Raw genomic sequence first — 13,290 nt, forward strand, 5'->3', positions numbered from 1 at the left:
CTAATGTTCTGCTTTTGATTTTCAGTTTCGGACGACAACAGCTCGATACAGTCATCGCCATGGCAGCGGGATCACTGCTGGAAGCAACCGAATCCTCGGCCAAACATTTCCAAGGAAATGGCTCTGTACTATCACCGGCCGAGTTGTGTTCGGTTCAAGCTGTCGAAGGATGTATTGAAACGTTTGCGGCTAAAGCGAAGACGGCCCTACGAACAGCAGCATCCGACTGAGGGTGGGGCTGGCGGTGTAGCACTGAACTATGAGATTATTAGGGATAGGCAATTACAACCGTCAGACGATGTGGAAGATGATGCAATGGATCTGAAGGTGAACGGAAAAGTTGCCGAAAATGCAACGAACGATAATGATCAAAATAATGGTCAAAGTAAAACTTCTAACGGACTGGGTACTGCTAATGGAACGAGAGATTTCAGTGTAAGACGCTTTAGGGGAATGCTAAAACGAAGGAAAGAGCTGGATTCGATTGTGCAACATTTGAAAATTAGAGTAGCAACTAATTTGGGTAACACGACGCCACGAATACCGGCAGCAGCAGGTTTGCGGAGTGTCTTCAGCTCTTCCCACCAACAGCATGTTTCACCACGCAAAAGAATACTCAGAGAGCTGGAGAAGGTTTCGCTGGAGGACAGTAGTACTATGAAGAGATCTCGCCCTAAATCAGGTAGTAATAGCACTGTGATCACTGCTACAACCGCAACACCTCTTGCTCCAGTCACCAGTAATGGCACCGGCTCTAGCGGAACCTGTAGTGGTAATAGCAACAGCAATAACAGTGGTAATATTGGTAATAACAATAGTAATAGCAACGGTAAGTTGACCAACGGACTGCCAGCAACACCGATTGCAGCGGAACCACGCCACACAGCAACAATCCCAACGACGCCGGTGTCACGACCAATAAGTAGTTACAGTATAACTTCGCTGCTCGGACACAACTCATCCAGCGAAAGCAGCAATCGTCCTAAGCAGCTGGAAACAAATCCTACAACTAGTCATCATCCGTACCAGCATCCGCATTCTTCTCACTATCAGTATCTTGGCAAGGACGTCATAGCCGCTCCAAAGTCTCCCTCCGATACGCATCTAAGTCAGAGGTACTACGGCAAGAAGAAATCTCCTAGTTATGGTACACAGAGTGCCGCATCTCCGAGCTCTGCGACCGAATTCGGCGCCGGCTATGGCATGGTCCGCTCTCCAGATCTCAGTCCTAGCCCAGAACATCAAACTCACAGTAGTTTCACGCGCTATAGGCAGCATCCCTATAGTATACATCCCACTGTTTCATCACCCAGCAGCAGCTATTCCACTGTATCAAGATGCTCGCCATCGCCAAGCACAAACGATTCAGCCAGTTCTCCGTACAGTGGCAATGCAAAATATCGTGCAGCATATCTGGCATCCAGTGGATCTCCACCTTCTTCGACCGCCACTGCACCGGGCTCGGCCAATTCGCCACAGCATTACTCGAGACAGTCTCCACTAAACTTTGCGCGATCGCCTCCTCCAACACATCAATCAAATTATTTGCCCAATTCCAGTCATCGTCCTGCCGGTGCAAAAGATTCTCCCTCGTCGCCTCGAGCTTCCCCCAGCGTGGAATCGGTGCGCGGCGCTACAACCACTCCCACCTCATCCAGCTCATCCGCACCTACCATCCGAACTGTCCCTAAAAAGACGGCTGCTCTGCGGCAGCAATTCGGTTCCCCCTCTTCCTCTCCATCAACGATAGACCAACCGAAGCGGGAACGATCGAATTCCAATGCATCTTCCACATCCTCCGAAGTAAGCCGAAACACTCACTACAAAAAGGACCTGGATTATGCTGAACGTTTAGCTTCTTCGTCCGATGTGGTCGATGGTCATTCAGTTGCCACCTCCACAGTGATACGTCCCAGTACGGTCATTGCTTCACCCACCCCGCATCACGCGGCGATGGCCAATCCATTCTATATGTACCCGCCACAAATAGCTGCTTCGCTGATTGCTGCCCAGCAGTCCAGTGCTGTTCCCTTCCTGCCGGCCTCACCGCTGACTTCGTACTACCAGCACATGTACAACCAGGCAGCGGTCGCTGCAGCCTATCGAAACCCTCTTTGGATGCACTATCAGGGGTTGTCACCGCATGCCGCTGCCGCAGCGGCTGCAGCAGCAGCAGCTGTGTCGCCGCCAAGCGGTGCACCGCCACCTCTCGTACCATCGTCCTCATCTCCAGCTGGTCAATCCAGCAACAACCGTGACGCACAACAACGGGATTCCAGTCGAACACATTCCACCAATCATCAGCAAAACGCCAACAACATTGTCAGTAGCAGCAGTTCTCCTTCGCCGTCAATTGCCGCCATGAACTACAGCGCTTCTGCGCTGGCCTCTTCCCCTCACCATATTCATCCGCACCAGCAGCTCCAGCACGGGCAGCATCCTAGACTTTCGTCACCGTGGAGGGTTCCGGTATCATCATCCTCGGCACTAACGCACGACCCTGCTGCCGGAACAACGCCTCCGTCGTTGATGAGCTCGTCCTCGTCGGCGACGGCTTCCGCTACCGGCAGCAGCAGCAGCAGCAGCGCGTTGGGTGGCATGAAGGAAGACCTCGGGGCAGGTGAGATTTGAATTTGCTTATTTTTTTTAAAGTTTTGGATGAAAAAAAGGATTACTCAAGGGTTGTGATTATGATAAACGAGCCAAAAATTTTTCCTCGAATTTGGATCATGATAGCGTTTTCTTTATTAGCGCATGTGTAACGACAACTAGACACCTGACAGGACCCCATGTTTTTGTAGAAAGCATCGCTGCTCGCTCGTTACATGACGGCCTAAACTTCTGTTGGTGCGACTCTCTCTTATCCGGGACAGGATTGGCTGCGGGTCTGAAAAAAATTCCTAATACAAACTTTACAATATTCGTGATACAACGATGTACCCCCGTGCCAAAGTTGGCAGTGGCCAACTAGTATATTAGATGTAAGAGAAGATTCAAACAAATTATGCCAGATAACACAGCCAACTCTTTGAAGCATCCTGGAAATCTTACTTGAATCAATCATTTTACTTGTAAACGGCCAGACTAACGGGCCGCATGTACTGAAGAGAGAATTCCAAGCAATCAAGTAAAACCAGAACTAATTCCATTCAACTCCTTGAAATCAAGGGAAAGGAAGAAAGCATGGACCTCCCGTACCAAGCGCTTTTCGCGATTTTTATTTTCAGGTACAATAAATTCAAGTTTGTCACGAGGCTTTCAGGCCACGTTAAATCTTGCATGAGCGTAATATTTTTTTTTATATAAATTAACAAACTTTTTGGATAATTTGGCATTAAAAATTTAAAAATAGTCTTATAAATGTTATAGAATCATCGCGATATGGGAAAGGAATGATGCGCGGTAGAAAGGTTAAAATAGTAATGTGCATATGAAAAAGCGAGAAAGCGAGGGACCGAACAGCATCTTTGGCTCGAGCAGCAAGTCCTCTTGGTCCGAGGAACGGCGTTCAATTGACCCACTCAGGTTAGTTCGGCCGGCTTATTTTGCATGGTTAACTCTCGAGTCGGGCCTAGAACCAATTAGCAATACGCTGCAGCTTAAGTGGCGACACACGCGAGCTACAGCTAGTTAAGTAATCATTGAGTTGCTACTTTCGTTTAGATAAGTGTTTTACAAACTTACATAATCAGAGGGGACCATTTGAGATAATTCCTTAAGAATGACAATTCCTATAACATTCCATTAATCACCGCGATTTTCGAGATTCCAGAGGTCGGTGTATGCTGCAAATGTTGCCGGTGATCTGGTCACTGCGGAGAGTAGCCCCGCTCTGCAGAAATAGCCTCTATCTGGGGGTTTAGTCGTTTCACTAGGTTTACTGATTACGAGTCTTTTTTTTAGTTCTCGCATTTGTTTATTATTAATCAACAGGATCGATTTAGCCCCAATGATTGTCAGGTTGACATATAAATAGTCAAGTCGAATTAAGGGAGTAAAATCCTATCAAACTTGTGCAAACAGATCTTCTTCGAGGTTTATATTATCCTCTTTCGAAAAAAGCAAGCGAATCTTCCCTGATAGTATCCGTCGTGGCAGATGAATGCCGAATAACGACGATACTTGATTATAGGCCCGCTGCAGACCGCCGATACCACCGTTCATGCTGTAGTGCGACGAGGTGGCAATCTCAACACTTGTATTGTTCCGCAGCGCTCGTGGTTGAACATTTATGTAAATCTGTCCCAACTGCGCGGGGCAGTCAATTCTCCCTTGTATGCTATCCGCAATAAACAGTGGTCTGGAGGTAGCCCTAGGAACACGGAGAGGTTCTAGATCGATCGGTTGACAGCGGCTTCAATAGCTTGGTAATCTGAACGGGTTTCCCCATGGCAGTTATCGCAAAGCGAATCTAAGAGATCGGCGCTAAACGGACTCGATTCTTTCAGTGCTGTTGTTGTAGTTAGGATTCCAAATAGACGAACAGTATTCCAGAACTGACCGCACCAGAGAACAGTAAGCGATCCTAAAGATAAAGCCTAAGAACCTTGAGGCTTTAGCCACAACATACGAGATCCGACGCTTGTACGTTAACTGCGAATCTGAGATAACATCCAAGTCTTTAATATGCGAAACACGTTCAATTACTGTGCCTTCGAGTTTTTTTTATAACGAAACAGGATTGGATATTTCTTTCGTGAAAATGTGATTGCTAAGTACTTTACCGGGTTCACTATCATACAGTTCACGTCGCACCAAATGGCAAAGGACTCGAATTGATTTTGAAGAAAGTGATTGATAGTCGTCAGTCGAACGAATCCGGAAATACATTTTAAGATCATCTGCCTACAAGAGTCGTGGGCCCTTAATGACCAAATTAGCGTCATTGAAATAAAGCAGAAAATCAGAGGGCCTAGATGGCTTCCTTGAATACCTGACGAAGCTGGATAGCTACCGGATCGATAATCTTCAATGGTTATCGCTAACACCCAGTCCATGTACTTTTGCAATTGTGATGGCGTGGTTTATTTTGTCAAAGGCTGCAGCCATGTTGATCAGCACATAGATATTGCTTACAGTGGGAAAGCAGAGGTTCCATGAGCACCAGCTCAAATAGTTTCGAAACTGCATTCAACGATGTGATGCCTCAATAGGTGTCTACATCTCGTTTACTTCCTTTTTTGTGTCCTGGGAACATATGTGCAAATTTCCAACACGACGGGAGAATCCCACTGGAGATGGACATTCGAAACTAACGGAGCAACGGTGTCAGCAGCTAGCAGTGGAGGGTACTCCGTCGGATCCAGGATTGAAGGACGACTCAAGCATGGTCACGGTTTTCGAAATCATCACGACATTGATATCAATGGCGCCCTGTGTATGACCATGTATTGGGACGTTGTTGGCTGTTAAGGAAACACGGTCCGCGCTCAATACCTCATTGGTGACAACACTTGCAAACTCCGCGGAAAAGAAACGGCATATATCCTAAGGAGCGGCAGCAACTTCCTCGGATCTAGTGTGTTTGCCCAACCGATACTGGACAACAAATCATTGATGCTTTGTTGATCAGCTTTACGGAAGTTATACGAGATAGCAGCTGGAAATTCATCGAAGTCCTGAAGGAGTTTATCTTCAATTCAGACGATCAAAGGAGGATGGTGTGGAACTCTTTTGATTAACAAACATGGACCCGGTGAGACGAATAGGCATAGGGCCTTGTCCTATGAGCTCACGAAGCAGAGGTCTAACTAAGGAACGGTTGTTTTTTTAACGACATAGTTGACTTGATGGAGCATTGCAGCACAATAGTTGCAAAGAAAATGTCATTGCACTGACATGGATCGTAGGATAGAGGAAACCGCTATGGGCGGGTTTCCACGAGATATATGGCAATTTGAAGTCGCCCATTATGTAAACTGTCTAAGTAAACTAAGTAAACTGACGGGCAGTGACCGTCAATTAGATTGTTGTCGCGAACACGAACAGATGAGATGTATAACGCACATAGAATAAGGAAGCGATCCCTCAACTGGATGGTCGTCCAAACCTGTTCTACGCAGGTCCATGACTCCTTCTCGATGGCTCTTGCTTTCAATCCACGACGGACAGCTACCAGAATACCATCGCCGGTAGATTTACGACTGTTGTTAGGGTTTAGATCCAAAAACTTGACTGAAAATCGTCTGAGAGTTAAGCCACGTTTCATGTTAGCGATCCGACACGACTAGTCGGTAGTGTTCAATATCGGAATTCATTCCACCGATGTTTTGATAGAAGACTATGACATCTTGCTTGCTACTTGGGGTCGGACGATCATTTTCCTCAATAATTACGGTGTATCAGATGAATGCTGTCCATTAGCAAAGCTGGAGGAGCCCCCGCCATCGTCGTTGGGCTGCGTTGTCTTCGGGTCAGTAGAAGGCATGGGGGGTTCTGTAGCCGTAAGGTTACCGAGTCTGCTTTGACAAGCGAATGGTCATGGGTTCGAATCTTAGTAGAATCAGGCCATTCGATGTCAAAGTGACTTTAGCAAGCGTTTATTCTCAGACCACTCATCACCCTTCCTTCATGTTGAGTTCTATATTATCCCGATATGGCCTATTGACAGTGCAAAAATGAGACCCTTATAGTAAAACTGCACTGGTTTGCCACGCCAGGGAGGACTATAATTGGGGACTGCGCGCTGTCATGTGGAACGATGTGGATAAAGTATAGTAAAGCATTGAAGGAAGGGTACCCAATTACACTCAAGCACGCATAAAAAAATCGATAAGCATATTGCTCAATCAATAGCGATTATAGCAAAAATAAATGCAGTGCGGGTTATACAGCAATCACCCGGGCGATATCACAATAGATCAAACGTTACTGGTCGCAGTGATGAGTCCATACAGGAAAAAAAGGCCTGGCCGTGACGAAACTATCTTCGCTTAACGTTATCCACAGTGTTGTGAATTTAATTTCAAGTTTCAAGCAGCGCCCAACTGTGACGGGCGGGCTGAGGGTGCGTTTCCTTGTTAAAGATGAGCTGTTAATATAAAGTGTTGCAAGAGTCGTTGTTGCAGTATCTAGAGTAACCCTTTACTTATTCTTATATTTATTTATTCTCTTGTAAGCAAATTCTAAACATTGTTGCTCTGATCTAAATTATGCCAAAAAGTCGCTAAACCTATTTTTTACGATTGTCCGAAGGATGCTAGAAGAAAGTAATGAAACAAAGGTGTTGATAGTGTCCAAACAGAACAGGACAAGACGTGAAGGGGAATGAGCGAAAAATTAGGCAAGGGAGGCTCAAGAAGCTGTATAAGCCTGATCTCGTTAAAAGGTCAAGACAAAACACGAGGCTGGTCTACAATTTTCTGTTTTTGAAATATAATTTTTAGGGCAAAATTTTCGATAATCTGACGGAGAAGCATGGTGCTTTTTCTTATCTACAAGAACAAGAACACGGATGTTTATACCAAAGAAATGAACGACCTAACCTTTTTGCTTTCTTCCCCAGATGTTCCGCTGAATCTGTCGAAACACTAAAACAAGAAACACAGCGTCGCTGTTGCACTGAAGATGAAGATGTCCACCAAGGAGGTAGGTTGACATCTCGGAACTGAACGCACTGCAAACATCGAAAGAATTGAAGAAATTCACGACCGTACCAGCAAGATTTGAAAACAGAGGAAAAATAAAGCTTATGTTAAAACAAAACAATAGGATAGGATTGATGGATCGATGAGAGCTACGCCTAGCGTACAATGTGTCGCACATTTGTGTCTGTTTTGTATGTTGTTAGAGTGATTTGTCATACATTAGTAAAACAAGAAGGCAGACGGATATATTTCCGAGGTTCGAATATGTGTATTTTTATCAGCGAGGGGTAAGCAAACAAACAATAAATCTAGCCGTATGCTTTTTAGTGTTGGTGTGATTCCGCATAACTATACCTAATGTTTTAAGAATTCATAGTTTTGTATATGAAGAGAAAGAGAATGATTATACTGCGTCGACACAGAGGTGGGTCCAGACTACAAAACAGACTACAAACGAAAACCCAAGGTTTTTAACTATTTTTCCGAATATTAACAAACAAAACAAGAGGAAAGCTATTTTTGCTAAGAATTGTAAGAAATTATTAAAAGAGGAAATTATATACATGTAACATATATACACTCATCTACATATACACGTACAGAAATATTATATATACAAGAAAGAAAAGAAGAAAAAAAAACAAATCACTTTCAGGCGTTTTGCGGATGTAACAATTTCTTAGGCAGTGTTTTCGATTCGGTACATTTTAGTACTGAAGCAGCTTGCATACTATGTAGAACTAAAGATGCAGAGAACGTGAGTCAATTAAAGGATTCATGCGCACGCAACCCGCCAGACCATATGATAAGGGATCCGAATTACTCAACTAAACGAACCATTGCGTTACGCTATCTCCTTCGCATTGGCATCAACGTGAACACAATTCCTCAGCCAGTTCAGGTTACGAACTAGAGCACTGTAATTTTAGGTCTAGCGATGTGTTTTTCTCTAATCCTTCGTACTATGTACCTTTCATTCTCTATCCTTCTTCCACTTTGCTCTAGGAGTATTCTGTCCAAGCTCGCCAGAATAATGACTCGGAAGAGATACGTAAGTGAATCTCAGTCTCTCACCAATTAGAAGTTTGTGTTTAAGAATTGTCGTAACTGAAAATGTAATATGTATATTCTATTATAGACTGAAACCTTAACTTTTAGGAAGTTGCGTAACCTAAGTGAGAACGAATAAGCTTTTGGGTGTGTGGGAGATGATAATAATAGGATGAGTTTGCTTCCAACATTCAAAGACATGGAAAAACGAACAAAACAAAAATAACATTTATTATATATCTGTAAAGATAAATCTAACAAATCAAACTATCGGAAATTCCAAAACAAAAAAAAATCAGCCAATCAAACACAACATGGTGCAAATGCAGAGATCCAAAATGTGCAGAAGAAAGATAGCGAAAAAATATTTTTATACATCGAAAAAAGCGAAGAGATTTTTCGGCAAGCAAAGATTTTTTTACAACCAGTTCGTTAAAAGAAGTTTTACTAAAATCGTAGAGAAAAAAGAAACACAACTTGTCTAGAACAAACCAACAAAACAAAAAACGAGTGTGCCTTTTAAAACATCAACAACATCAAATAAAAAAAAACTACACAAATTGATCGAATACAAGAACACTACAATTATAACGGTATAGAAGATCTTGTAAGAAAACCAAGCAAATTAAAAAGACAAAACGACGATAGTCAGATCGCACTATAAACTGAACTCAGGGGACGCGGGATTTCAGTATGCGCCTATGATAGAGCTACAACACACTTTCCTAATTTATGATTGTCTGGGTTGATATTTTGGTCGACGGTCGATTGGTCGAACGGCTTTGGCTTTGACAAATCCTTGAGCAGAGGAAATGCTAGAAGGTGTTTGGGCGAAACATTCCAAGGCATACATATCTACTAGACATCTTCCACCATTTCCGCTCGTATTTCCCCGGTGTATACAATGAAGCATTTCGCGAAAGTTTGCTGCCGTCATTTACGTTTAGATAATTTCACGTGAGTGACTTATCGGGTGAATGACGTCACCAAAGTTCGAATCAATTGATACTTTTAGTCTTTACTATGTCTATTTTTTTCTAGAGCGAAGGAAAATAGAATTTTTTTAGAAATTATACTTACAATTTCAGACGTTCCTATATCTATAATGTATTAGAGGAAAAACGATGTGGTTTGACTAGATAGTTATTTGTTTTTTTACGGTTTAGTTTAAGAAAATGAAAAGTTTTTATTCATTTCACTGAACCTCTGCTAGTTATTGCAGATTTTCAGTGAAACGAATTCGACTTTTTGTTATTTTCGTCATTTCGCACTCGACCAAAGTATCATTCCAACTTTTAATATTCTCAAAAACTTTTCCGGCAGAACCTCTGTTTGCAGATTGGTACCTACATTACAAAAAAATAAAACGGCACTAAATGGGGTTAGAAAGAAAACTAAGTAGGCGTAACTTTTGAACAAACATTTCATGTTCAGATCACAAGGTCGGAAAAAGTATCTCAAAAGTTATGCTTGCAATGTTTTCCAACAAAAAATAGGCATACACATTTTTTACGCACACCGGTACATTCCAATGGCAAGCTGACTATTATAGCTCACGTATATTTTCCATCGCGGAAATGAAAAGCATTTACCTATATGCGAAACCACAAATGCAAGTCGCACAGCAAATCATAACAGGATGAGATAAATGCTTCATTTTGAACTATACCCAGCAGCTCTTACCTATCAGTCAAACTATCGGGTCTAGCAAAACGTTTTTCCAGAAAAAAAGCTTGCAGAACTGAGCGTTTTCCAAACCGAAATAAATTGTAGCTAGAGAGCAAAAACACAAAAAAGTTAATGTATTCTATTTCTCTTTGAGAGCAAAATTTGTATAAAATTGTTTGATTAATATATGAAGTGGTAATTTATTTAATTTATTTTCGCTATCGAATCAAAAAGAGACCCAATTTTTCGTAGAAAGAGAGAGAGACAGTAGAGAACAAACAGAATAAAACTCAGTTCGAATTTCGTAAATTGCACATAGCTATGCCGGCCAATGATCAAGTCGTTGTACATATTGTTTCTCCAGTTTATCTTCGGACATCCGTTCACGCTCGCTCACCATCAAAACTGGTAGGTTTTAGCAGAGAATGGATGGATTAATATTTTGCTTAAGCGAAAACCAAACTGAGCACTGTATAAACAACTTTTATGTTAGTATTAAGTAACCGCAAGATTTCACTGTAAAAAAACACTTAGTGTGATGAACTGAGTCTAGGACATTCGAGCACATACACATGCACGCACGCGCGTCCTTTAATATATGTTTGAATTTATTGTAGTCTGTTTTTACACCGGTATTTCGTTAAAACGAATCGTCCCTTTCGTGCGACCGGGACGTTAGCAAGTTTTTCCGAATACAACCTCAATACACACAATCTAATCATTAATCCGTAATTTTTCTCTTATTCAGCTTTGTATTAAACTGACTCCAACCAACACCATTCATTCACTTATTCATTCATTCATCATCAAATACAGTTAATCCGGTACACTATTCACTGTATCGTGCAAATAAAACCGATATTCCTATGCAATCATCTATCACTAAGATCAGTCCTGCTGGTACTTCTATTACCTATTATTACATTAGTCAGCTGCTTTATACGAGTAAACACAACCATTCGGCAGAAACCAATGCATTTCATTTTTCTAACGATCGAGAAAAAAAAACAAAAAAGACAAAAATCGAATAACAGAAAAGAGACTTTACAATCAACATCGGAACGACGCGAATACACGGTCACAAACACACACACTCTATTGAACAGATTAATTAATAAATGTACATTCATTTCGATAAGCCTAATCACATTTAGGGTAGCCAACAACGCGTCAAGACATAAGTTGCAAACGGTAGGATTTCATTAGGTATTTGTTTCAGCTGTAAGTTATTGTATTATGAGGTCTTTTTTATTTAGTTTCCCAATTGTAAAGGAGAATATTTTATTTTATAATTTTTTTTTGTGAACCAGGATTGCGGAAGCAACGATTGCCACGAAAGCCAATCGCTGCTCATCTTTTGGGTGAAGTTATTCTTTTCTAGGCAAACGCTTAATTAATATATATAAACAAGGAAATAACCGGCGTGGGCAAATAAACAAAAATGATTGTCAGAAAGCGAACTACAAACGTGGAAAAACAAAAACATGATGAGAAAAATCTATCTACAAGAGTAGCTGTACAGTATTTTTCATATAAATATATTTTATTACTCGTATCAATTACAATTATTATAAAAAGTATAATATAACAACACAAGATAAAATGGAAGAAATAAAACAGATTAAAATTGGCACTACTTATGCATTGCTAGAAATAGAATCAAAGAAATTATCTTTCCGATCTACCGTTTCAAATATTTTGGCTGGTTCTTCTTAACCTTTAGTCTATACAAAAGCTCTATGTTCGAAAGTGTCCGAAAATTCAACTTTTCGATCGGGATTCAGAATAGCAATCCTGTTCGGAACCTGTCCGATCAGGATGTAGAATTGACACGAGTATTTCGAAGGGATCTAGAGGCTGCACATTAAAGTTGATTCACTCTAGAAGTTGAGGGCAATCTATTTTACCTCGCAGAGTATCAGCCACTAGCAGGGCTTTAGATGTATCTCTCCATGTAGAAAGAGTGTCTAGGTGGATCATCACACATCGATTTTCGTAGCTCAGTAAGTGATACGGATTTCGCCAGGGCAGCCTTTGTATCGAAAATTACATCTAGGTCTTTGATATGATCGACCCGCTCGATAGTGCTCGATAGCAGCGTGTAGTTGAAAATAACAGCATCTTTTTTACGCGAGAAGGATATTACAGAGCACTTTGAGGGATTTACAACCATTTTGTTTAAGGTATACCAATTAGCGAAGACATTCAGCAGGCGTTGGAGAGCGATGCAGTCTTCAGTTGAGCGGATGCGGGAGAATATTTTCAGATCATCGGCATATGATAACTTCGGTCCTTCAAGCACGAGGTTCACGTCGTTGAAATAGAGCAGGAATATGAGCGGTCCGAGATGGCTACCCTGCGGAATGCCTAAGGTGGCGCAGAATGTGCTGGATCTACAATCACCGATGGCAACCATCAGCTGACGATCTGTTAGATAAGAACGGAACCATCGCAGGAAAGTTTCATCGCCTTTCGAGTTTAGCGATGGCGATTACTGGATTGAGCTTATCAAAGGCGGCTGACAGGTCGGTATATATAACGTCGGTTTGTGTCATTGCAGACATGTTGTCGACGATGTGCGAGGTAAGGCACAGTGAATTAGTAGTAGTGGATCGACCAGGGAGGAATCCATGCTGATCCGGGCTCAAATATTGCTTGCAATGTGAAAAAAGTGGCTCCAAGACGATTAGCTCGAACAATTTCAAGATGGCACTCAACGATGTAATTCCTCGGTAATTGTTCACATCTCGCTTGTTACCTTTTTTGTGCACAGGAAACATATAAGCAGATTTCCAGCAAGACGGAAAAATACCGCTGGAGATGGGCTTCTGGAATACGAGCTGTAGTGGTCTAGCCAAACAAGATATGTGCTTCTTCAGGAGAGCGGACGGAATTCCATCAGGCCGGGGATTGAAGGAGGACTTCAGTTGCGTAGTGGCAATGGAGATCATTTCGGTGTTTATTCCCAGATTACTTAGAGCTTGAC

General features: G+C 42.1%; 1 protein-coding gene across 1 annotated transcript in view; it reads left to right on the plus strand.

Annotated features, from left to right (window-relative positions):
• The window catches only part of LOC128734240 (protein hairless), a 48,945-nt gene extending 37,015 nt beyond the window's left edge, over nt 1–11,930 (plus strand). Inside the window, exons 3-4 of the mRNA XM_053828353.1 lie at nt 26–2,620; nt 7,505–11,930. Coding sequence (XP_053684328.1) covers nt 26–2,620; nt 7,505–7,533 — 2,624 coding nt within the window. The 3' untranslated portion in view covers nt 7,534–11,930. The remainder of the gene's footprint in view (nt 1–25; nt 2,621–7,504) is intronic.
• The last annotated feature ends 1,360 nt before the right edge of the window (nt 11,931–13,290 follow it).

The sequence above is a fragment of the Sabethes cyaneus genome, chromosome 1 (genome assembly GCF_943734655.1).
Source record: "Sabethes cyaneus chromosome 1, idSabCyanKW18_F2, whole genome shotgun sequence".
In the NCBI taxonomy this organism is placed as follows: domain Eukaryota; kingdom Metazoa; phylum Arthropoda; class Insecta; order Diptera; family Culicidae; genus Sabethes; species Sabethes cyaneus.